This window comes from Aethalodelphis obliquidens, unplaced genomic scaffold (assembly GCF_003676395.1).
Source record: "Aethalodelphis obliquidens isolate GAN/ISIS:26980383/991018 unplaced genomic scaffold, ASM367639v1 scaffold8, whole genome shotgun sequence".
NCBI lineage: Eukaryota > Metazoa > Chordata > Mammalia > Artiodactyla > Delphinidae > Aethalodelphis > Aethalodelphis obliquidens.
Genome location: NW_020837952.1, coordinates 46647092 through 46673492, shown reverse-complemented (window position 1 = coordinate 46673492; position 26401 = coordinate 46647092). Strand labels below are relative to the sequence as shown.

The following is a 26401-nucleotide window of genomic DNA, read 5'->3' as shown; positions in this document are numbered from 1 at the left end:
ATTTACAGGGCAATATGTGGTTATGCACACTTCCAAAGGCATCATCTTATTTGATCTTGACCACCCTAAAGACAAGTAGGGGAGGTATCATCATCCTCATTTTAGTGGGGAGAAAACTGAGGTGGGGGTAGGTCCAGTGACTTGCCCAAGGTCACACTGTCAGTTAGTGGCCTTATGATTCCTTGATCAGTCATTGCTCTTCCCCATACTGTACAGTGGTGTATAGAAAACAAAATCTGTTTTTACTGGCAGCTTTCATTTGGTGATCATTATGAACCAAAACAACACTAGAATGTTCTTTGTGAAATAATAAAAGCCACTCTTAGATATTGTTTGAATTGATTCCCTTGAATGGTTAGGGCATACCTACACTTCTTTTAAGTAGGATTTTCTTTACATTAGGGTTTCCCATTTGGACAAGTTTACGGGGTGACAGTACTTTCTCTTTTCTTAGTAAGCCAGAATACTCTCTCTTCAAGGAGCCCCTCGATCTTCAAACTGTCCTTTTCCAATGGAAAGGCTCATTCTCTCTCTCATACAGTCCCGTCTAAAAAGTAAACTCAGCTGTAAAATCAGTCAAGGCCTGACTTTGTACTCAAGCAAGCACTCCACAACGATGATGATGGTGGTGACGTGGATGATAATTACTGCTGTCTGTGGGGCAAGGATGGGGAGAAACTGAGGCTTAGAGGGACCAAGTAACACGCTCAGGGTTCAACAGCCAGTAAGCCATGGAGCAGTGACTGGTCCTCAAATAGCTGTTAAACAAAGAGAAGCCCCAGTTCAAACTTGCCCCTATCTAACCTCATAGCTGGAGCACTTAACCCTTATGCCATCTTCCAATGTTTCAGTGAAAAGCCTTATCAGAGTATAGCCAACTGGAGTAAAATTGGTGTTGATAAAAATGTGTCTGGCACAAAACAGATTCACAGACACAGGGAACAGAATTTTGGTTGCCAAGGGGGTGGGGGGATAGGCGAGGGATGGACTAGGAGCCTGGGGTTGGCAGATGCAAACTATTCTATAGAGAATGGATAAATCACAAGGTCCTACTGTACGGCACAGAGACCTATGCTCAGTATCTTGTGATAAACCATAATGGAAAGGAATATGAAAGAAGAGTGTATACATATGTAAAACTAATTGCCTGGCACAGATGCAGAATCATGGTTATGTTTTATTATTAATAGAGCAGAAATCCTATCTCGTGAAATACATTTTAAATAAATCACTCAGATTGCCTCTCACATACCTCCGCTTTATTTATTTTTAGCTTTGTCTGTGCAGCATGCAGGATCTTAGTTCCCCACCCAGGGATTGAACCCATGCCCCCTGCTGTGGAAGCATGGAGTCCTAACCACTGGACTGCCAGGAGAGTCCCTCACATACCCTCCTTTAGCCTGGACTTGCTGCAGAACTGGTATTGAACCTGCTATAGGATGACAGCTCACGTGAGCCTGCTGGGCAGGCAGGAGCGCTGGCGTCATTCACGAGGACTAGCCATTCGACTGCCCTGGGTACTTCTGCTCAACTCGCGGTAGGTAGATGGACGGATTCCTGGCACATTTGGTGACACTGTGTTTCTCAATCAGTTACCACCCAACCTGGAATTCCCCAGAGCTCCTCTCTACTCAGCTCTCTACAGCCATTGTTATTTTCTACATTCAGAATGATGCAGTGGGAGGTATTCATTAAAGCAAACCGACAAAAAGGATAGCAATATCCACAATGGATAGAGGGATGTTAGCACTTAAATCAGAGATCCCAACAATGGCATTTGAACGCAGGAATAGAACTGGGTTAGCACCCCTTCGGACAGATCCCCATTAGAATCCTATTCTCCACAAGCTTTCTACTTTGTGAAGTCCAGATAGTACCATTTACCTAGGACAACGTAGGAAAGCAAAAAAGTTTATGTACACAATCGTGAACGTAAACACATTTAAAAAAAACCCAAGTTTCCTCTTACCTGCTCTGCAGTCTCAGGCAGGGAACAGAGATTTTGTGCCGCCAATCCAAGAAGAAGAAGTATCAAAATCTGTAGCATGGTGAGGAAACACTTGCTGCTTCTCCACGTCAGGCACCTGTCAGGACTCTTTAGCTACATTAACTTAGTCTGATGAACGCCCAGTGAATTCTTTCTCATTTCAGCGTTTGCTTTTAAATCTCTTCCTCTCCTTTTCCTGGATTGAAACAGATGATCTGTGAGAACTGCCTCCAGACAGGAAAAATGGCCAATCTAGGGGTCGTGGTGAAATCGGCCACTCTCAACTGTATACACGTCTGGCTCAATGACAGGATATCCTCAAGGCGCTGAGGCAGAGACATGGTCCGGAATTTTGGGTGCCTTATGAAACTCCCAAGAAAAAGCTCCTGCCTCCTGCGGCCCTGCCCGTCCGCCTCTGGTCCTGCCTACTTCTGGCCCCAGGCCCTGCCAACATTCACGCAGCCATACCATGGAAAACTGCAGGCCTCTCCCCCTGAATGCAAAGGTCTGAGCTTGCCATCAGGCAGTTTAAGCAGGGATGCCCATAAATGGGCACAGTTCCAGGCACGGAGGGGATGTTGCAGAAGGCCGGGTCCTTGACTTGGACGAGGATGGTGGCAAACTCTACCACAAAGAAATGTCTCTTTGCAGATGCCACTGGTTGGGTTTTTGACCCATCCTCTCCCCTATTCCAGGTCACTTCAGTAGCAAATAACTGAGTCTACAGATCTCATCTTACCCTTCGAGGCCCGGATCTAATGGCATCTCTTCCAAGAAGGCTTCCTGTCCTGCTCCTCCAATATCATCTTGGAGACCTTCCCAGCATTTTGCGCATCATTCTACGAAAGCCCAGTCATATCCATCATAATTCTCTGGTTTATATGTCTGTCTCCTGTGCCCAGTTGTGAATTCCTTGCAGAGAGGGGCTAGCCTTCATCTTCTGTGTCCCCAGCAGCTTAGAGCAGAGACCTACATTTGAAAGTAAGAAAAATAACAATAGCCAACATTTGTTGAAAACTTACTATGTGCTTCTCACTATGTTAGACTTCTCCGTGGATTAACCTGTTTAATCCTCATAATTCTTGGTGAAATAGGATTGTTCTCCCCATTTTATAGATGTGGCAACTGAGGCAGAGAGGTTAGGCAACAACTTTTCCAAGGTCACACAGCTCGTAGGTGAGGATCCAGTTTTCAAACTGGGTGACTCTAGATCCAGTACTGTTAACCACTACCCTCTACTGCTTAAAACAATAGCTAATGAATAAATAGCAGGTGGTGCTCCGGTCTCATTGACATGATAGAAAACTGTCAGGCCGAGTAACACAAAGGATAACGTCTGTGCTAATCAACAAGACAGGCTTATGAGGGTACATCTCATGACACTGAGTCGATTGGGAGACTGGCAGTTAGAGACTAGCTTTGGTTAAATAATCCTTACTCTGCAAAATCTTTCTCTCTGGATTTTTGAAATAACGTTACATTATATTGATCAATAATCCAAGAAAATTCTGGTACAGAGAAGCCCTTCAGAGGCTAACCCAGAGGTCTGAATGAGAAGACGCCAGATGAGGAAGTCCTTACAATCCCTTGGTTCGGTGGATTTCAACCTCATTTAGAATTTTGGAGAAGCTTAATTTTTTTTTTTTTTTTCCAATGTCTACCCTGCTCCAGAACAATCAGATCAGTACGTCTGGGGGTGGGGCACAGAAATCGTAGTTTTCAAAGCTTCCTAGGTGATTCCACTTGCATGGATGACTGCTGCTTAAGGAAAACATTTTATTGTGTGAAGTCAATGAGATTGAGGTTAATCTGTTATAGCAGCTGTGTTACCTTAACCAATACGTGAAGGAGAGAAATTGGAAGCTTTTTTCTGATTGTTTTCTCTCTGAAGAACATGGATAAGTGTCTGGGTCTTGGAATGGGTTAGATTCCTGGAGGGGGGAGAATGAACCATACTTACATTTCCTAAATAGTTGTGGAAGATGCTGCAGGGGGTGCTGGGAAAGAATTCTATCAGATAATTTGGAAAACCCTGCCTCTGCCGTCCCTTTCTTAGGGATTGACCATGCTGATTAGCTCATTAAAGGTTCTGAGACATCCCTCAGTAAAACATAAGGTAACAAAACCAAACAAAAACAGTTCAACTTTGCTTAAGGCAGTATTTTCCAGAACTTTTAGACCAAGAGATGTTTTCTCTTTGCAAACTAACCTTAGCACCTCCAGATCTATGTTCTATTGCTCTTGCCTAGGGAAATACTATCCTAGATTTTAGCAGGTTGAATGTTGCATTTTTAAATTACGAGGATGTAGAAGTTTGCTTGCCAGGGGCCGTGGGGATTCTGAAGTTCAGGACCTGTTCATAGACTTTATCTACTAGTTGCATTAGAAACATTTCTAAATACGTGGATTTGTTTAGGAATTGAATAGTTTTATTTCTGTGAGGCTCATTCGATTGCTATGAACAGAGGTTCTTCAAGTTATTTCAAATCCCTACCACCGCCTCCCTGCAATGAACAAGTGCTTAAAATGGTGCCTAGCACATAGTGGGTGCTCAACCATTCTTAGTATTATTATTAGAATATGCTAATGTCATAGACAACAGCTACACAAATCTACATCCTTAGCCCAGTGTAGCTGTGAGGTAGCTCTGGATTTCCTCTGTCCCGGGTTGACACAGTTCTGCTGATCTGTGTGTCCCTCACGGGGTGGGATGTCATTTTCTCTACTGTGGTCCATATTCCTTTTTGCTGATTGTTATAGTTTGTCTCTTAACCATTCAAAGTTGTTTTCAGACAAGGATTTTTTTTTTTTTTCCAAATGTGTTGGGTTTATTTTACTCTGATGCAAAACCAAAGATTCCACTATCGCACAGAGACCAATATATTACAAGGTCATGAAAAAGTGGTGCAGGACGTGTGGACAACTGGAGGGTCAGGTCATCTCCTTTGTAACATGACACTACACCGTCGCCGAGCAACACACTGAAAATAACACTGCGGGACTGAACTGAAACGTGGCACGAACATGACAACTTCCGGGCATGCCTTCAAGCACCTCCCTTAGGATGGACTCGATATCTGGGCTTCAGTGTGGGGAGGATTACAGTTCTTTGGAAGAGTAAAAAGTTCACACTTTTGAAATTTCACAGAAGAATTTTAAGGCCAAAACATAGTGGATTCATTTCTTTCCACCTCCAGGGACAAAGCTGATGCTTTATTCAAAACCACGTTAAGCTTCTAGTTCAAATCCCAGCCCGACCTTGTGTCCTCCTGCACTGAAGTTCTTTCCATGGATGAGAGCTGACAGGGTCAGTTTCACTCCTGGTTGAAGGGCCTGAGTACAACCCAGTCCAATCAGGCTGGCATTATTTACTTTAGCAGATAGAGAAGTTCTACAATCCGGCTTGTACTTAGCAGCGATGCCGAAACGTGTGTTGTTCCTGCCTGCCGTCCACGCGAGGTTTATTGATGTTTCAATCTTCTTGTTCACCTTCTGGTATATCCACCCTCCAAATTCAATGCCATCGTTCATGTGAGTATGCAGCTGGTAGTCTGCGGCCCTGTAACCCAGGGTGAAATTATTCTGTGACAGTTTCGATTTGGCTGTGTCTAAACTCATCTGATAGCCAGCAAGCCAACCTTCAAAGGCCAACACAGCCCAGCCATAGATGGTTTGTCCAGAAAAATCTATATCAACATTATTGCCAGGACTGAGACAATCCTGTTTATAGGAGGCCTTCAATTTCCCACTCTTCTTTCCTGTGTTCGGGACAAATATGGTATCGAGAGTCAGTTTCAACCCTTGAGGTGAACTTATGCCTTGAGTTGAATGAACTTGAGTTGAGTTTCAATTTATTCTCCAAAGAGATTTCTGTCCCAAAAGTACTGTCTGTGTTCTACTTTGGGGTGAAGGTCAGCCCATAGTTACAAATCTCGTATTTGGCTTCTAGGTTGCCTAATGCTTTCCCTGTAACAGTGTAAGCATGACCAGAAGTAGAAAATTCCACTCCACTACATAGATCTATTTTGACCATGCTAAACCCATATCCTTTGCTGAAGACATCCTCGGCAGACTTTCCTAGGTCACAGTAAGACGGCTGTTACACGTATCTCTGACGGGATGGCCCGTCCGCTCCGCCAGGGCACCGCTGAAGCCAGACGAGGATTTTAAATCAACAATACTACACAGGTAGTTTGTTCTCTCCAGTATCCCCTATTACGCTGCACTTAAGACCTGGGAATGGCTTTCTCCTGCCCAGGGCTGCCCTCCTGCTCTCTCATTGCTTCCTCCTTATGTCCCCCTCGACTAGTACTCACCTCCTTTGCCCCCGCGATCTGTCCTCAGCGGTGACAACATGAGAGGTGAGAGTTTCCTCTAGGGTGAGAGGATTAATTTCCTGATTGGAATGTGGAGACTTTTCCCATATTGGAAAAGGCAAAAGAGGGGCTGGGACACTTCCTGGGTAATACCATTGTGCATCCCCTATGGCTATAGCATTCTGAGTTGTCAGTGGTCCTTTCTCTACATCATGCCAGATACCGAGACTTTAGTCCTTGGTCACTTGGACTAACAAAGCATTTCACGTGTGCCCTGACCATCATTCCAAGGAGGGAGAACCACCACCAAGGAGGGAGAACTCGCCATCACCAACACTAGCGTCCTCATCATCACCATCACAAACACACACATACCTTTCACACATGCCAGACATTCTAAACTTTTAACTCAATCTTCACCGCAAGCCTAGGACAGAGGTATTAGTATCATATACTATCCCCATTTTGCAGTATGAGACAGAGGCAGACAGAGGTTTACTCACTTGTCCAAGGTCACAAGGCTAGTAAGTGGTGGAGCGGGGACTTGAACCCAGGCAGTGTGAAGCCACTGGTTGATGCCGAAGCATCATCTCCAGGAACTGCTTTGGATCTTGAATCTTGAACAAGATATTTCTGGACCTTGTGAGACGGCCAACGGGTCAAAGCTTATGCTTCTGAAGTAGAACAAACCTAACTGTTTACTGGAGAATCAATTGTATCTTTTGCTTTGCAGGGGAATAAAAAAGGCCAGAAATTGATATCTAAGGTGAGTTTTCTGGTCAAGATTTATTTTTCATTCTCCCTGCAATTTTTGCTAGACTAAGGAAGAAAGAGAGCTCGGAACAGCAGCTACCTGTTGGTCTCTCTTGAGCAGCTGTCTAGAAAATTGAAAAAGTTGCTTCACGTAGGTTCAACAAATCCAAGAACTCGTAGAATTTTTCCAAATGAAGATGGTGCCTTGGGAAGTAAAAACTTAGAAAAGGGAAAACAATACTACATCCCTGAAAACTTTCAGCATGAGAAATCGTTACCGAACCAGGTTCGTCTTGCTCGCTGCACTGCAAGCCAAAAAACGCTAACGCTGAGGTTTGCAGCGAAGAGAGGGCTTACTCGCAAGGCAATCAAACGAAGAAACTGGAGAACAAACTTCAAATCCACCTCCGCGAAGGCAAGCGGCTCCGGGATATCTACGGAACAACTAACAAAGAAGCAGGACTGTCTGAGGCGTGGGGAGCGTGGGGAAAGTGATTGGAAAAGGAGTGGTAATTGACATTCTGCGCAGGTGTAACTAGGCTACAGGCCTCCGCAAGTTCGAAAGGTCACTGGGCGGACACTCGCGCATGCCCAGTTGGAGGGTCGGTGGTCTTAACAGGTCTTTACCAGCTCAGCTCGAACTAGACGCAGCTGACTTCAAGCTCCTGAAGACGACTCAGGCAAACATCTTATCCTTTACGCTACATGCAGCTTGGAGGACTTGTGAGTATTTTGCAGCAACAATTAAAACGACCTTGATTAGTGAAGGCAGATAACAGGTGAAATGGATTTAACTAATGATTACCCACGGTTTCAAAATCAGAGAGAACTAGCTGGAAATGTGGTCCTTGATAAAATTTAAATTCAGGCCAAGGTGGAACAAACAGAACTAACAAAACAGACTTTCAGAATCTCAATTCATAATTTCAAGTAGCATTAAAGGTAGTCTCCCAGGAGAAGAGATGTATTTTTCTATCCTAGCTTGTGGATTTTATGCTGAGTAGGCATTTTCAGTGGAATCCAGTTTTATTATAGGAATAGCTTGCTGTTGATTCTCCTCGATATTCTTTTTGTGTACTAATTGGGTAGAATTCTTGGCACCTGAAACATCTTGGCCAGAGCACAATATAGTTTCTTCTCTCCTTCATATCTTATGTCAACATTGAAACAATTCGATAGTTGTTTATGTTCCAGATATAGAAATTACTAAAAAGAAACCCACCTTCTTCTGTTTTTTTTTTTTTTTTAAAGCTGTTTCTTGTACCCGTCTGCTGAGCAATGTTGAATTCTTTTTTTTCTTTGCCCTTCTCCTTTCTCTGCTTTGGGTAAGAATAGCTTCCACTTTTCTGAATCAAAGGACTTAACAAGCTAAACTGAGAGTAGCCTGTAGTTTAATATCATGGTTTGAAATAATCTCTTTAAAAAGTCTTCAAGTAAAAGTCTAAGTAATATTTTATTTGGCTTGATTTATATAGGTAGTTGTCCTGAATACTCCCTAATACCTTTGATTGTATAGACATATGTCGTGTTAGTAGGATGATTTTCTTTTCCTTTAGTTGCCATCACACTGTAAATTTCACTCATTCTTTCATTCATTCAGCAGACATTTATGGAATGCCAAACACTATACTGGGCTCTGAGGACACAGAAGTGGGTAAGTAACATTGCCTCGTGCATTATAACTTCCACCATACTTTTGCACATATTATCTTAAATTTTATTACAACCTTGGGAAATAGACTGGGTAAAAGGTGATATCTTGATTTGGTCGATATGAAAATGGAGGCCTAAAGGAATTGAGTGATTTATTCAGTGTCAGTAAGTTAGCATGAGCTAGTAACAGATGCCCGGTAATCTTACTCTAATCGTGTGCTTTGCCTGTTATGATAGACCACCATTCTGATAGCTGATGCCTAAGCTGATGAATGGATTATCTGTGGTTCATCTAATTCAGTCATTAAAATGCTAAACTGAATTTAGTCCTGTCTACTTGTTGTCACATGAGACAAGGTCATGGCCACCAGAAGTCCTGAAGAGCAAATATAAAGGCATACGGTTGTGATTCATACAACTACAGGCATACTTCGGTCAGAACTGAAGTGTCACCGATTCCAGATGGTCCATTCCGTGATCTACTGGTCTTGTTGTCCATGGCATAGCATGACATGGGCAAATTGGACGGATTGAGGCTTCCTATTCTATGTAAAAGGACTTAGCCATGCTCCAGGACCAGGTACCACACCAGCTCTACAGAGCACGTGGTGGAGCACACACCTGCCACGCATGCCTCTCCCTTCACGACTTGTCTAGTCCGGGAAAAATCTTCCCCTAAAGAGCCACTTGAGTAACTCCTTCATTTCCTTCAAGCCTTTGTTCAAATCCACCCTCTCCATGAGACCTATGCAGACTACTGTACCGAAAGCTCCCACCCCGCTACTCCTGCTTCTTCTTATCCTTATCTTTTTCTTTTTTTAAATTTTTTTTGCGGTACGCGGGCCTCTCATTGTTGTGGCCTCTCCCGTTGCGGAGCACAGGCTCCGGACGCGCAGGCTCAGCGGCCATGGCTCATGGGCCCAGCCGCTCCGCGGAATGCGGGATCTTCCCGGACCGGGGCACGAACCCGCGTCCCCTGCATCGGCAGGCGGACTCTCAACCACTGCGCCACCAGGGAAGCCCTTATCCTTACCTTTTTCTATCTCCCTGGCATGTATCACTTTCTAAGTCACCATACAGTCCACAAGTTTATTATATTTATTGTTTGCTGCCTCTCTAATTAGAACACATGCTCATTTAGGGCAGGGATTTTTGTCTGTTTACTTAACTGATAGATCTCAAATATCTGGAAGAGTGCTTGGTATACAGCAGGGGCTCAATACAGATGACTGACAGAATAACTCACAGAAGTGAAAATTTCTCAGCTATATAGATAAACAGGTTGGATAATTTAAGTAAAATACCACCATCACCCCCCCCCAACATTATTGAAACATACTCTTATTTTTTCTTTAAATTCCCTGAGCCCAAGATCAGTTCTTTCTGTTCTTGATGCCACTCAGCTCTGCCATAGCAATCTCCTCTAAATGACTCATTCTAAAATGTCCTTGTTTCTTGGTGAGTTTTTTCCACATCTTTTTCTTTTGGATTATTATTTTGATACCTGGGAAATCAAATTCTTGTAACTTGTGTTAAATATTTTTCTATTTCTTACGAAATGGTTTTAATCCACAAGTCCCAGACTCTTTCCATCTGTGATGAATATTGGTTCAGAAAAGAGAGTTGGTTCAATACATACAAGGGTCAGGCTCCAGTTGGGCCCCAAACCACTGACCCTGACCTCGAGCAAGCCCTTCAACCTCTATGATAAAATAAGGGGGTTGAGTGACATGATATCCACTCTGCTTCTCCACATTTACAGGATATTATAAACCATTTCTTTTCACGTTTCTCACCCTAAGATGTCTCTCCCTCCAAATTTCGTTAAGCCTTGAACACCTTTGGTGGTTGGCTTGAAATCTGCGTGCATCCTAGAGGACTAGAGATAAATTATTTTCTCCCCCAAGTCATCTGAATTGGCTTAAATCCCTCAACATGACTTTCTCAAAGGAAACCAACATTCTAAGATTTTGAGGAGGGTGCAGTGGGGCTATACTTAAGCTAGGATTTATGGTCATGGTGGTGTTTTGCCTAAACTATTTCATCAGCCTGCAGAGGTAAATATCAGGCCGAACCATACGAAATATCACTCTTTTAAGTCACAAATGGACTAAACTTCACATGGTGCACCCCACATGTACCTGTGTAGCACTGTTCATGATTTGGAAATAGTTTAAACTTTGAATCTTCAAGGAGAGGCATCCTCTTAGTACACTGCCATTTCTCAGGGGCTGAATTTATAGGAAGGTTATTATTGCGAGTATAAGATACCAGGGCTTGGGCTTCCCTGGTGGCGCAGTGGTTGAGAATCTGCCTGCTAATGCAGGGGACATGGGTTCGAGCTCTGGTCTGGGAAGATCCCACATGCCGTGGAGCAACTAGGCCCGTGAGCCACAACTACTGAGCCTGTGTGTCTGGAGCCTGTGCTCCACAAGAGTGGCCGCGATAGTGAGAGGCCCGCACACCGTGATGAAGAGTGGACCCCGCTTGCCACGACTAGAGAAAGCCCTCACACAGAAATGAAGACCCAACACAGCCCTAAATAAATAAATAAATAAATTAAAAAAAAAAAAAAAGATACCAGGGCTCAAGAGACTATTGATTTGGGTTGAAGTGCTATGTCTCCAGGTAGCAGTACATTGGGGTCATGGCATCGCTTCTCCTTTATGCTTCCCAACCGACGGAAAGTGCTGAATGCACAGATGCATAAATAAATGTCCATGCCTTCACCTGGCCCTGAACACCCCTCCTGGTTCCTCTGCATCGTGCTTTGAGAGGGTAAATAAATGCGCCCGGTTGTTACTAGGAACTGACAGGGCAAAAGGGTTTCCTGCACACTCATCAGATCCTGGCCCTTGCAGGAGTCAGCTTTCCCAGGCAGGGGATGTGTCCAAACACGTGTCTCCCTGTCCCCTTGGCCCTTTCCTTTTCCTTTGTTAGGGCAAATCTTTCCACGCAGCAAACTTTCTTTTTTTTGTGATTTTTGTTTTTCCTTTTTGTGAAGACCAGTCAGCAGGTCCTGCTTTAGGCAAAATTGTGAAGTAGGCAGTGTTTCTCTCCGGCTTCCCCCCTCTCCCTCCCTGTCAGCGGTCTCCCTCCCCCCAGTTCATTCATTCCATCAACTAATGTTTACTGGGCATTCGCCATCCTCAGGGCACCTTTCTAATTAGGATGTTATTTCAGGATAACATCCTAGGGACTTCCCTGGTGGTCCAGTGGTTAAGACTGCCTTCCAATGCAGGGGGTGTGGGTTCGATCCCTGGTTGGGGAGCTAAGATCCCACATGCCTCATGGCCAAAAAACCAAAACATAAAAAACAGAAGCAATATTGTAACAAATTCAATAAAGACTTAAAAAAAAAAGATAGCATCATAATTCTTAATTAGGTAGCTGTTTTTATTTGGTATTTACATAATAATTTTGCATCTTTACTTGATCATAGTGAACATTTATCCTCCCAATTACTCGAGTCATTTTTGTTTCTCTTCCTCTCCACCAAGAGTACCAGCAATTCCTATTGATTCTACCTTCAGTGGTTGGAATCCTAGCATGAATCTGACCACTTCTCTTCATCCCCACCACTCTCACCCTGGTTCAAGCTGCCATCATCTCTGACTTACATTATCACAGTAGCATTCTGCTTGACCTCCCTCCTTCCACCTTTGTCCCCCCCGTCCATTTTTCAAATAGCAGTCAGAATTACCTTTTAAACATATAAGTAAGACCACATGTTCCCAGCTTAAAACTGTTGAATGACTTGCCATCACACTTTTAATCAAGCACCAACCGGTCGCTGTGACTTTGGGTCCTACCTGATCTAGGCTCCGGTCTTCTCTCTGGCCTTGTCCTGAAGCCCTCTCTAATGCACTCTGCTGCCCCCATCCTGCCTTTGTTCTGTGTCCCCCACACCTCAAGTTCGTTCCCATCTTCGGCATTTTCACCTGCTGTTCCCTCTGCCTGGAATCTCTTCCCTCTGATTTTTGCACAGTTGACTTTTTCTTGTCATCAGTTCTCATTTAAATGTCACTTCACAGAGAAGCTGCCCCTGATCACCTAAGCAAGAGTGGTCATCTAGCCACTGCATCACACCACTCCACTTTAGTTCTCCGCGTAGTACTTACCCCATGTGACAGTATCTTGTTTGTTACTGGCTTTCTTTCCCTCACTGGAATACAAGCTCCACGAAAGCCATTTTCTCTAGGCATTTCCCCAGTTCCTAGAACAGTGGCTGATGTACAGTAGACAAATAGTAAATTATTGTTGAATGAATTTATATATATTAATATGCCTGGTTCTTAACATATATTACCTAATCCTCTCAAAATTCCTATGGAAAGGGTACTATTGTTTTCTTTCTTTTACAAATCAAAAAGACAGAGACAAGTAGAGATCTTTAAGGAAGGCCGGCTACATAACTTGTAGGGTCTAGTGCAAAATGAAAATGCAGGGCCCTTTGCTAAAAAATTATCAAGAATTTTAAGGCAGAGACAGCCGGGCTGGGCAAAGAATTTTTGGAGAGCTAGAAAAGGCATATTGAGTAGGGCAGTCAGGGTAATCCTCACTGAAAAGGTGAAAGGTGAGAAAGAACTGAAAGTTGGTGAGGGAATTTGCTGAGTGAATAATCAAGAGAAATATTCCAGTTGGGGTACAGCAGGAGCAAAGGCCCTTAGGTGGACATGGTGGTGGGAGGTGGAAGGTAGAGGGCCTCTGTGAGGGTTCTGGGAAATATTGGAGGGTTCTGAGTAGAGGAAAGACATGATCTGGCTTCTGTTAGGAAACCATCATTCCAGCTGCTGTACTGAGAATGGACCTTGGAGGAGCAAGTGAGAAGGCTTCTCAACAGGCATTGCAATAAACCAAGCAAGAGATGATGGTGGCTTGAACCGTGGAGGAGCATGGAGGTGATGAGAAGGGGTCAGACTCTGATATATTTCACAAGGAGGACCAAGAAGATTTGTCAGTAGTTTGCATGGGGGGCAAGTAAGAAAGAGAGGAGTCAAAGATGATTCCAACGCTTTTGGCCTGAGTAATTCAAAGAATAAAGTTGCTATCCTCTGGGATAGGAGGGTGTGAGCAAAGCAGGATTTTGTAGGGGATATTGAGGAATTCAGTTTGATGATACGTTTGAGATGGCTGTTAGATACCCAAATGGAGACGCCAAGCAGTAGTTGAAGAAATGAGTCTGGAGTTGCATAGACATTTGAGAGTCACCAGCCCTGTAAATTTTATTTAAGGCCTTGGGACAGGGTACATCACCAAAGGAGTGGGAGTAGGTAGAGAGTAGATCCCAGCTCCAGGGACACTGATATGAAGAGGTGCAAGAGAATGGGTCAGGCAAGAGGGAGTGCTCACCTGTGTCCAACAACGATGAGAGGTGGAGAGCACTGATGCTGTTCTGGACTTTGCCACATGGAGGCTTTGAGTGAACTTGTCAAGAGCAATTTCAGTGAAGAGGTAGGGAAGAAGACTTGGATGGAATAGGTTTAAGAAAGAGTGAGAGGAGAGAAATAGGATTTTTTTAAAATTGGGTTCTGCAGCAAATGGGGAGCAAAGGAATAAAGCAGTAACTGGTGAGGGTGGAAATGAGTCAAGGAAAGATTTTTGGAAGTTGTGAGAAATAACCGCATTTTGGTATGCTCGTGGGAATGTTCCAGCAGGGAAGGAAAATGGAATGATGATCATGATTAATTTCAATATTGAAAAACCATCCCTATCTGTATCATACTAAATTCACTACCTGGTGTTACTGTGATGCATAGATACTGAACTGGTGGTTACTTCTGGCCTCTAGGCTTCTGATGGAAGCTTTCAAATGTTAACCAACTATTCCTTGTGTTTGTATTCCAGATGAAAGGGAGATAAGTTTTAAAAAGGCTCTGTGAAAAGAGTCTAGTATACACACACACACACACACCCCCACACACATTGTCTGTCCTAAGTAACAATGTGACACCCATAAACCAGTGGTTTATGCCCTAACTCCACCCATCTCTCACTTTAACGTTCTAACTCCACCCATCTCTCACCCACCCCCCCACATTCCTCACTGGAGCCCCAGCCTAGGGTTGGTCCTCGAGATGTGTGGTCTTCAGTGGCTGGGGTGGTCTGTGCAGTTCTCCAGGACATCTTGCCCCTTTGCACTTTGCTGGAGCGAATACCTTTGTTGGGAATAGGGGGGGATGTGGAGCTGTCATAGACTCTTAGACAAGACCCCAAAACCATTTGAAATAGATCTTTCCCAACTTCTTACTCCAAGATGAGGAAATCGCCAAACTGTCCTACATTCTCCAGGGTTTAAATGTTAGCTCTCCCATTTATGAGCTGTGTAATCTTGGACAAGCCATGTAACTGTTAGGATTCTTGAGCTCCTCAAGAGCTCAAAACTTGAGTCCCTTCTGGTTTTGACTTATTGTTCTAGCTTCTCTGAGTCTTCCTGGAGATCTGCACCAGAACTTTTTTCTTCTTTCATTTTTCTTTTGCCTCTCTCTAGTTGAGGACCAGTGACCTAAGAAAAATACAGTTCGAGGGTACATAAGTTAAAAGGGAATTCATTTTCTTTTCTTTTTCTTATTGTGGTAAATATACATAACATGTAATTTACCATGTTAGCCATTCTTAAGTGTACAGTTCAGTGGCCTTAAGTATGTTCCCACTGTTGTGTAGACATAACCGTTATTCATCTCCAGAACTTTTTCATCATCCCAAAACAAAACTCCATACCCTTTAACTACTAACTCCCCATTTCCCGCCTCCCCTCAGCCCCTGGCAACCACCATTCTACTACCTGTCCCTGTGAATTTGACTACTATTCCAGGTGCCGAATATAAGTGGAACCATGATATTTGTCCTTTCGCGTCTGGCTTATTTCACTTAGCAGAATGTCTTCAAGGTTCATCCATATTGAATCGTGTGTCAGAGTTTCCTTCCTTTTTAAAGCTGAATCGTATTCCGCTGTATACGTATCCACGTTTTGTTGACCTATTCATCCTTTGATGGGCACGTGGGTTGATTCCACCTGTGGGCTATTGTGAATAATGCTACGGTGGAAATGGTTGTACAAATACCCGTTTGACTCTCTGCTTTCAATTCTTTTGGGTCTAGACCTTTCAACCCAAATAAAGAGGTAAACTGGGGCAAGCTCAAATGAGCAGAAATTGAGTTTTTTTCAGGAAAGCAGAGGAATTGCAGTTTGGGAAACGCATGCCGTATAAGCCACAGGTGAGTCACTGAGGGTTTGGGGTGGGTTGTATCAACATTTACGGGCAAGTAATGCAAAGAGTGGGGAGTCCAGTCAGAGTCCAATCAGTGAGTTCACTGGCTTGAGGATGGGGAGGGGTTCATGGCGGACGTTTATTGGTCAGGAGATAAGTCTCCGTCTTCTGTGAATCAGGCGTTTATGGAAAATCAGTCTCAGTTGGTAAGTTTCATTCTTCCCAGGGCGCATGCCTGAGGGCCTCCATTTCCTGTCCTCCGGGTCCATTTTAGATTGAAATCCTCTCACGTTCCCGAGAGTGGAGTTGCCGGTGTCAGTTCATAAACTTGGGAGCTTTCCAGGTAAAATCTGAAACCGGCCCCTGTGCACTGAAGGCTAGGAGAGACCCAAGAAAGAGGCAGATGGTTCCAGATTGGTAAGTGCAGTTTTAACAAGAAAAGGGACTTACTTACAAGGCTTGTCACGGGGGCTGCAAGATGAGCAGATCTCCACACCCACCTGCCAGAATCTTAAAAGTTTATATAGAGGCTTTAACAGGGTTCAGTCACTTATACTGTCCGGATGGTCTCGACAACCCCTTGCTATCTCAAGGCTGTGTCCTTGGGGCAGCTACTAGTTCAGGGAAGGCAAGCGGAATGCACATTCCAAGGACAGGGGAGGGGTGAAGAGCTTCCGATGCCAGGGTCAATCGGTGGTCAGTGTCCTCTCCGTGACCTCCTCCAGCAGCTGGCTCATCTGATAGTTCTGTTTAATTTTTCGAGGAGCTACTATATGTTTTCCACAGCGCCAGTAGCATTTTACATTACCAGGAAGAGTGACCAAGTGTTTCAGTTTCTCCGTATCCTTGCCAACACTTGTTATTTTAAATTTTTTGCTAGAAAACATCCTTATGGATGTGAAGTGGTATCTCACTGTGATTTTGATTTGCATTTCCTTAAAGATCTATGAAGTTGAACATCTCTTTATGTGCTTATGGAACATTTGTGTGTCTTCTTTAGAGAAATGTCTATTTGAGTCCTTTACTTTGAAATTAGGTTGTTTGTTGTTGAGTTGTAGTTTTTTATATATTCTGGATATTAATCCCTTATCATGTATATAACTTATAAATATTTTCTCCCAATTCCATGGGTTGTCTTTTCACTTCACGCTTTTAGTTTTGATGAAGTCCAATTTGTCTATTTTTTTTCTTTTGTTGATTCTGCTTTTGTGTCATGTCCAACAAATCATTGCCAAATCAATGTCATGAAACTTTTCCCCTATGACATTTTTAGAAGCTTTTTATAATTTTAACCCTTACATTCTCATAATCCGGTGTATGCTTGTGTCTTTGATGTAAAAAGAAGTTTCACTAAAGCTGTTTCTTAAAGAACAGGAATATTATATTTTCTTCAATAAATAATTGATTAAAACATTGCAGTTGGATATGGCCAACAATCGAGGGAGCAAAACAATGAAACCTCAAGAGGGTAAAAAGTGTGAGACAGTGAGGGAGGAAGACAGCAGGAGAAGAATGTGCAGAAGGAAAAACAGAAGAAACCTCAGGCAGTTGAAAAAGCAAAGATCTGATTTTTTAATCCTATTCTTAAAAAAATACACCTACTGCCAGCATTTGTTATAATACAGTGTATATTTGTATAATGATTACCTAAATTTTGTATGCATTGAGGTTATTAAAAAATTATAATGAAAAAAATCACTTACCGCATGCTTTGGGATGCAGATTAGGTAAAAAACAAGTTAAAAAAAAATCTCATGTGCTTTAGTCATGGCTCGTTTTGTGGTCCTTTGTGGTCCTGCTCTAAAGGCATATAAGCCACCCCCTGATAGTCCACAGACTATCCGAAACAGTCCAAAAAGGACAGTCAATGGGATTTTAGCAAAAAGAAACACAAAATTTATATTTTCTTCTGTGTCCTGTAGATTTAATAAAAATAATGGAAGGAGTTGTATCAGCAGACGCAGGGCAAGCCATCTCTTGAAGTAAGAGCCCGCAAAAACCCGGACAGGGTGGCAGGCAGAGGTGAACTGCACAGACCTCAAGCTCCTTTCCTTCTCGCTTCCCTTCCCGCACACGAGGAATTAGCAAGAGACCGACTGGGTCCTGTCGCAGGATGGGCTGCCTGATTCTAAATGTGTCGTGTGCCCTTTTCTGTCGAGAGAGAGGTGCCGCTTGGAATCACTGAGGGCAATTTCCCTTCCAAATGCACGACACCTCGGAGCCATGGAGGATGGTCTCCTCAGAAAGGAGGCGTAATGCAACCAATTTGAAAAAATGAAGCCTTGAGGAGGATGCTAGAAGGAATCCTGATTCTGGGAGTCTGGGGTTGGCTGATGTTCTAGAAGGCGGCTCAGCATGTGGACTGAAAGAGCCGATCCCTAAAAGTGGTCGCCCTGGGAGTGCCACAGGCCTGCTTGCTGCGCTTGGCACGGGGATCAGGGTGGACTTCCTTGGGGAGTCAGTTCAGGACAGCCTGCGCAGGTACCAGGACCCTCGCAAGCTATGGCAGCGAGGACCTACAGCATCTGGTTTTAACAGTGGCCCCGTGTGGCGAAAAGGGGCCATGACAGGTCCCGAGGCTCCAATTTTCTCCCAGCCTGGGCGTGGGAGCCACGTGAGCCCCGCTTTTGGACTGTACAGTTCCTTGGGGTTCGCGGATTATGGGGAGATGGGGTGGGGAGGAATCTTCTAGAAAGAGATGCTAAATTTCATGTCAAGTAAGTTTCATGGGGCCTTGACAGGTGATTTGAGAAAATAAACAGTTGCCTCTGGTTCATGGAGCACCTCATGTCCCTTACTTTTTTTTTTTTAAACATTTTATCATAAAATATAAATTTTCAGACATATGAGATTAAAGAGTATGATGAACCCTCACGTACCCTTAAACCAGTTCCAACAATTATTAACATTTGCTAATGTTGTTAATACCTATCTTCCTTATGTTTATGTCCCTTACATTTTAATAGAGTGACAGTGGCATTTTGGACTGTGTACTTGGGTCCCCTCCTGCCACCTTCCAAGGGAGGATTTTCAGTCCCAATAGATGGAAAATACAGTTTTGCGTCTTGGACAGTTTTGGCTTGTGGGTATCACTAGTTGCTAGTATATGACACCTGGAAGGTCCCAAAAGTCCATTTCATGCAGGGTGAGCTCGTGGATCTGTTTCGGGTAGTAAAAGAATTTTCCCCCCACAATCCATGCCAATTAAGATAGTAGGAGAGGCAGGGGTGGAGAAGAGAGGGCTGTGGAGGGAAAGAGAGGAGAGACTGGGGAAGCATCAAGTAGCTGAAAAGGTGATGGAGTCTTGGAAGTGTCGTCAGTGGGAGCAACAGAGGTCTGGCACAGCACTGCATAATAATGACAAGTATTTCTATAGTCTTACTCAGTGTTATGCTCTGTTCTCAGCATTTACCTGTTATCTCACGAATCTTCAACAATCCTATGCCACAGGTACTATTATTATTCCTCATTTATCAGTGAGGAAACTGAGGGACAAAGATGTCATGTGCCCAAGGGCAAGCTTGGGGTTCAAATCCAGGCAGTTTAGCTACAGATTCTGAACTCTTAACCTCTTTCTGCTGCCTCTTTGCCATCAATAGAACTGAGAGGAGAGGAGGGTGGAGTTTGATAGCCAACAGTAATGGTATAACTTAGATAATTTTAGTAGCCAGTGAAAGAAAACCCAAGTCAAACTGGCTTAAACCAAAAAGGAATGTATATCTACTGTATAGCACAGGGAACCCTGCTCAGTATTCTGTAATAACCTAAATGGGAAAAGAATTTGAAAAAGAACGGATGCATGGGGACTTCCCTGGCAGTCCAGTGGTTAAGACCCTGCTCTTCCAATGCAGGGGGCACGAGTTTGATCCCTGGTCAGGGAACTAAGATCCCACATGCCTCGTGGTGTGGCCAAAAATTAAAAAAAAAGAAAAGAAAAGAAAAGAAAGGAAAAGAATAGTTGCATGTATATGTATAACTGAATCACTTTGCTGTACACCTGAAACTAACACGACATTGTTAATCAACTATGCTCCAATATAAATTAAAAAAAAAAGAATGTATTGGTTCTCAATAGTGAAAACTCCCGAGATAGGCTTGGCTCAGGCATCGCTAGATTCAGGATTCAAATGATGACTTACCATCCTTGTCTCAGCTCTGCTTTTCCAGACTAGCCCTATTCCCAGATTGCTTAATGGTCCCAGGATTTCAGGCACCCTCCCCCCACTCCCACCCAATCAATGGGAAAAGAGAATATCTTTTCTCCAGAATTCTCATAAACCTATCTTCACGCATCATTGGCTCTGATTAAGTTAAATGCATCTGTGGCAGAGACCAACTCAGCGTTTACCAAATCAAGCATCTCTTTCTTCTGTGTAAACAGCTCGGCATTTCCCAGCCTCCCTTGTAGTTCGATGTGGCCCTGTGACAGAATTCTAGCTGATAAATATGGGTAGAAGTGACATGATCCTGATACTTTCTTTCCTTTCTGGATGACTGGAATGGAGATGACCCCCAGGGCGACCTTGGAGCCATGTGTATAAGGTGGGCAGATCAACCAAACAGAAAGAGCCGGGTCCCTAAATCACTGCATGGAGGAAAGTCACCCATCAGTTACGTGAGCAAGGAATAAACCCTATTATACTGAAGACGTGGAGATTTTAGTGGTTTTCTTATAAAATAGCTTGCCAACATGGCTAGAGGGATGTGATACATGTAAATCAATTAGGAGCCATCCCTGGGACTAGGAAAGGGGTCATCAGCTAAAGCACATGGCTGGGAATAGGGAAAGGATAGTTTCTTGGAGGAAATTCAGGTTGCTGGTACTAGGAGGTGAGGGAGATACTGGGCCAAATTCTCAGGGCAAACTGTGGATCCAGGAATCCAGCTCCAGATCTCTTTGCCAAGGATGTCCTCAGGTGTCGATCTTATTATCCAGTAGCCTTCTGGGACAGCTGGTTCACAGTTTCTTTGAGACCTGCTTCAGTTCTTCATCTGGTCTTGCTCAGGCCCTGTATGTGAGGCCCCTTAGCACAGGGCAATGTGCTAAGCTCTGTGGGTGGAAACAGAGATCAAAGATGAGTCTGGGCCTGCACAGAGCCCTTATTCCGAGGAGGGAAGACCTGGCATTCACATTTCAGCTAGGAATTTTTAAAAAACTTTTAATTGAAATATAGTTGATTTACAATGTGTTAATTTCTGCTGTACAGCAAAGTGATTCAGATATCTGTATATATATATTTTTTTATGTTCTTTTCCATTATGGTTTATCATAGGATATTGAGTATAGTTCCCTGTGCTATACAGTAGGACCTTGTTGTTTATCCATTCTCTATATAATAGTTTGCATCTGCTAACCCCAAATTCCCACTCCATCCCTTCCCCAGCCCCGTCCCCCTTGGCAACCACCCGTCTGTTCTCTATGTTAGTGAGTCTGTTTCTGTTTCATAGGTAGGTTCATTTGTGCCATATTTTAGATTCCACGTGTAAGTGATATCTTATGGTATTTGTCTTTCTCTTTCTGACTTACTTCACTTAGTATGATCATCTCTAGGTCCATCCGTGTTGCTGCAAATGGCATTATTTCATCCTTTCTTATGGCTGAGTAGTATTCCATTGTGTGTATGTATCGCATCTTCCTTATCCATTCATCTGTCGATGGACATTTCGGTTCTTTCCATGTCTTGGCTATTATGAGTAGTGCTGCTATGAACATAGGGGTGCAGGTACCTTTTCGAATTAGAGTTTTGTCTGGATATATGCCCAGGAGTGGGATTGCTGGGTCATATGGCAGCTTTATTTTTAGTTTTTTGAGGAACCTCCATACTGTTTTCCATAGTGGCTACACCAACTTACCTTCCCACCAACAATGTAGGAGATTCCCTTTTCTCCACATCCTCTCTAGCATTTGTTATTTGTAGTCTTTTTAATGATGGCCGTTCTGACAAGTGTGAGGTGGTACCTCATGGTAGTTTTGATTTGCATTTCTCTAATAATTAGTGATGTTGAGCATCTTTTCATGTGCCTGTTGGCCATCTGTATGTCTTCTCTGGAGAAATGTCTATTTAGTTCTTCTGCCCATTTTTCGATTGGGTTTTTTGGGGTTTTTTTTTTTTGTTGAATTGCATGTGCTATTTGTATATTTTGGAAATTAAGCCCTTGTCAGTCACATCATTTGCAAATATTTTCTCCCATTCCGTAGATTGTCTTTCTGTTTTGTTTATAGTTTCCTTTGCTGTGCAAAAGCTTGTAAGTTTGATTAGGCCCCTCAGCTAGGGATTTTGATACAAGTTTTAGCAGACAATTGTGTCCAAATAATTTCGTCCACCCAAGCCTTAGCCAAATCTAAACTGAAGGTTTTATCTTGTTTTTGTTTTCAGAATGCCTGTGCTCACTGATCTCTCTGATGTGGAGGTCTGCTTTACTTATTGCTCTCTGTAGAGTTTTGCAGGATTCGGAATAGGCCACATCCTTTTCCTTTGCTGCAACTAGAGACAAAATGCACATTTTAGAGTCTGCCCCCTTTCCTGTCTCTATTCCCTATATTATCTCAATGTAAAGTTCAGGGTATTTTCCGCTATTCCCAGCTTCCTCTCTCCTTCTGCTTGAATAGAGGATGGGACCCTTGGAACCCACTGGCAGGGACCCAGTACTGTTGTGTCTGATTTACAGGTGATATTTATGCCCTATTCATTCCCAACAATAGCTCAAACAATTCCCTGGGACAAGAATAGAGCTGACACATCAGTAGGAAGTGGTTGTGACTTCATGAAGTCCTTGATAGGTCAGGACCAGCAGTAAATCAGCTGCTTCCTGCCTTTTTATTTATTCAGTTCATTCATTTTTTCCAACAAATATTTACTGATGACCTACTATGTACCAAAGGCTGTTCTAGGCCCGTTGCTTTCTTTCTAGCCCAGGGGTCAGCAAATTTTTCTCTGTAAAAGGCCAGAGAGTAAATATTTTAGGTTTGTTGGTCATAAGATCTCTTTTGCAACTACTCACCTCTGCCATTGTACTGCAAAAGCAGCCATAGGCAATGTGTAAACAAGTGGGGTTGTATTTCAATAAAACTTAACCAAAGTAGGCAGTGGCCGAGATTTGCCTTGTGGTCCTAGTTTTTTTGACCCCTACGCTAACCTAATTCTAACCATAGTTCATCTCCATCCCTTATAAGATTTCACCTTCCTTTTTCTCCCAAATTGGAGAGCAAAGAAGCCCATTAGTTAATCAATTGGTCAAGTTAACTAAATTCCAGTTCCAGAGGTTCTAGAGTTTGTTTCTTTTTCAATAATGATAACAACAACGTGATCAAAAAGAATAAAGGTAATAGCCGACAATTATGTAGCACTTATCATTGCCTGTAATCATTCTGTAATCACTTTCCAAATAGTAACTCGTTTTCTCTGATTTGGTAGAGAAGGGATTAAGACCTGGTAAAGAGGTTTATTTAATAGTGATACACACACACACACACACACACACACACACACACACTTAATTTTGGCTATTTTCCAGTATCACATATATTTTGGTAAGATAAACTACATATATAATATATATATATACACACACATTTATTTTATTTAAATTATATAGATATTTGTTGAGATCTTACAAAATACCAGATGTCAAGCTAAGTGTTGTCCACGCATGACCTCGCTCAGTCTCCCAGCAGCCCTTTGAGGAAGGTGGAATTTTGATATCCATTCCTAGCCAAGGAAATTGGAGGGCCAAGTGGTTTAACAACTTGTGCCATTCAGCAAGTGTGGAGTGGGACTTGTTTGTGTCTCCAAAGCTTATGCTTTTCACCACTTTGCTATAATGACTTGTCGGACTAGAGGAGAATTAATAAATTAATAAATTCCAGACAGTCATGTAGATTTTATTACGATCGTATTTTATTTTTAAGTGAAAAACATTTTCCTTTTATGGTGCAAGCTTCTGAGAGGACAGCACACAAGATGGTTTGTGTCTCTGTGGCCTTGGCATTACGATGACTGTCATTTACAAACACAGTGCCCAAGAGGCCTCATTAAACCAGCAGGACAGTGGGATGTATGAAAACCTAAGTGCGGCTGCTCTGTGGAGGAATGTTGCCTGTGGGATGGAGCCAGGCCTTTATCAGGCCGAGGGGGTGGCTCTGGGCAGAGGCTCTGGGCTGCTTCACCCTGGAACGTGGCCCTGCGTCGACAGCTGACAGCCACCCCGCTTGCCTGGGGAGGTGTGGTCTTACCCATAGATTAGATCTTGAAAGCTGCCTCTTTTGGTGTCTTTTTGTTGTGTGGTTCAAAAGAGTTGCTCAGCTGGCGCAATTGCTGTCAGCAAAACGAAGCTGTATTTGAACAGGAGCTGGACAGGCCTGCCCTGGGGAGCGTGCTGAAGCAAGTGGACTAGATTTGAGTTGGATGCTGAGTGTGCATTTGAGAGCTCACCTTCTCCTGGATTTTGCAAGTTAGGGTTGCGCTAGGTCATGTGCATGTTTGGAGGAGATCCCTGTACTCTATGGGAGCAAATTGCTTTGGGGATGCATTGCCTCTTTCTGGTAGAGCACACAGTTAGTGTTTATGTGGGATGAGAAGGATTTCTCTCTCAACTCAATTTAAAGTGCTACAATGTCAGCCCCAAATGCAAATGCTATGGCAGAGGTAATTGGAGAAATAGTAGAAGCTACAATGACTAGGTTTTAGAAAATCTGAACTTTAGACTCAGTTCTGTTCCAAAGAACTATGTAAACTTCAATTGGTCTTTTCAGCTGTTTGGGTCCCAGTACCTTTATCTGTTAAATGATGGGGTTGACAGGGATGACATCTTATAGGAATAAGAAATCATGAAAAATGCAAGAGGGTCTGCTTTCTTGTCTTGACTTGTTAAGCAAATTGTTCATAAACTTGAAACCCAGGGATTGAACCTCATGGGATGAACTTATTTTTTATGGGGAGCTGTACAGAAGCATGTGTTGTGAGGTAGAGGTTTGGAGGAGAAGCCATCGTCTGGCCCCTGCTCTTTGCCTCTCCTTACATCTGTGCCTTTTGCCATAGAACTCTGTAGTACCCTCCCTGCTTGACCTGAGCTCAGGCTTTGGCCAGTGGGATGTTAGCAGATGTGACGTAAGCAGAGGCCTGTAACTGCCTTGAGCAGTGGGACTTGATCTCCTGATCCTCTGGCATCACCATGAGAACATGCCAGGGGTAGCCTGCTGGAGGGTGAGAGACAAGAGGAGCCGAGCTGAGTCACCCCCAGTAGCCTCAGTCGAAGCCAGTCTAGATCAGCTGAGAGTCAGCCAACTCTCAGACATGTGATTGAGCTGAGCTAGGATAGCAGAACCCCCAGGCCAAACCTCAGCTGAGCTCAAAAGTGTGAAAAGTAAATGCCTATTGTTGTATGACAATGAGGTTTTGTGGTTATTTGTTATGCAGTGAAAGCTTACTGGTATATGGACCCGGGGAATTTCATTTCTGTCCCAGCCCTTAAATGCCAGGTGTATTTTTAGTGCAACTGGGATCTTCAAGGCAATTCTAGATCTTTTCTTGGATAGACTCTAACTGGCTGTAGCATACAATGGAAACTGACAAGGGGACCAGAGAATATCTGGGATAAGTCTAGGATATATACTCTGGAGGCTGGAGCAGAACCAGGTTGACTATGAGGCAGGGTTCCCATCGATGTACCATCGGTGATTCAGTGCTTTGTTGGACAAGGTACCTGTGAAGGTTTACTTGCTCAAGGGACCTGAAGAGAATGTAGATACACGTTGGGAATGCACACAAGCTACTTGAGAAACCAGTGACTGACTGTCGGCTCTCATTCTGACTGTCAGGCAAAATAACCTGTTGATCAAGCAAGTCCAAACACATTGCTTATTGCAGTAGGGGGACCGCTACATTACCAGTCTTAGGAACATCACAGAAGGGGAAGTGATGTTTCAAAGGCAGGAAATCGATAGTGTTTTAGGGGTCTGGTTAATGTGGGTCTTTCAAAGCAGGGGCCTGACAGTGAGGGGACACACTTTGAGGTACGGTGGTGGGGGACTGCTGCGCGTGGTGAGGTGTGGTTTGGAATTGAGCCTTGCAGAGTAAGCAGCGGTTTGATGACCTCAGCTGAGAGTTCTGAGAAAGGGCCCATTCACCCCGATGTGGGCTAGCTGAATAGTCTCTAGTTCGGATGCGTGGATTTTCAGAAAGTTCCCGGAACAGAGTTATTTGGAGCTTCATCTTCCTGGGCAAGAACTGTCTGAAACAGCGCAGTTGTGTTGGAGCCCCGTGTGGAGGGGTTGTCACCCTGGCGGAGACCGTCAGCTGTGTGGTGGGGGACGGTGTCTGTTCTCTAGATCAGTGAACCCTGTGTTCTCATCGCGTGAGCTGGGAAGTCACGTGGCTTCTCTGAATGTCCCCTTTCATGGTCCAACGAGGATAATGACCATTCCTCTGGCAAGGCGTTGTGGAGAAGACTGAAGGGGAGAAAGCACAGGATGAGGTAACAAA

General features: G+C 43.6%; 2 protein-coding genes across 2 annotated transcripts in view; both read right to left on the bottom strand.

Moving 5' to 3' along the window:
* STAB2 (stabilin 2) overlaps positions 1 to 2224 on the bottom strand; it is a 158420-nt gene extending 156196 nt beyond the window's left edge. The window contains exon 1 of the mRNA XM_027107363.1: positions 1970 to 2224. Within this exon, the coding sequence (XP_026963164.1) occupies positions 1970 to 2047 (78 nt within the window). The 5' untranslated portion in view covers positions 2048 to 2224. The remainder of the gene's footprint in view (positions 1 to 1969) is intronic.
* Positions 2225 to 5215: 2991 nt separating this feature from the next.
* The window catches only part of LOC113620340 (voltage-dependent anion-selective channel protein 3-like), a 64376-nt gene continuing 43190 nt past the window's right edge, over positions 5216 to 26401 (bottom strand). Inside the window, 2 exon segments of the mRNA XM_027106014.1 lie at positions 5216 to 5793; positions 5834 to 6083. Coding sequence (XP_026961815.1) covers positions 5216 to 5793; positions 5834 to 6083 — 828 coding nt within the window.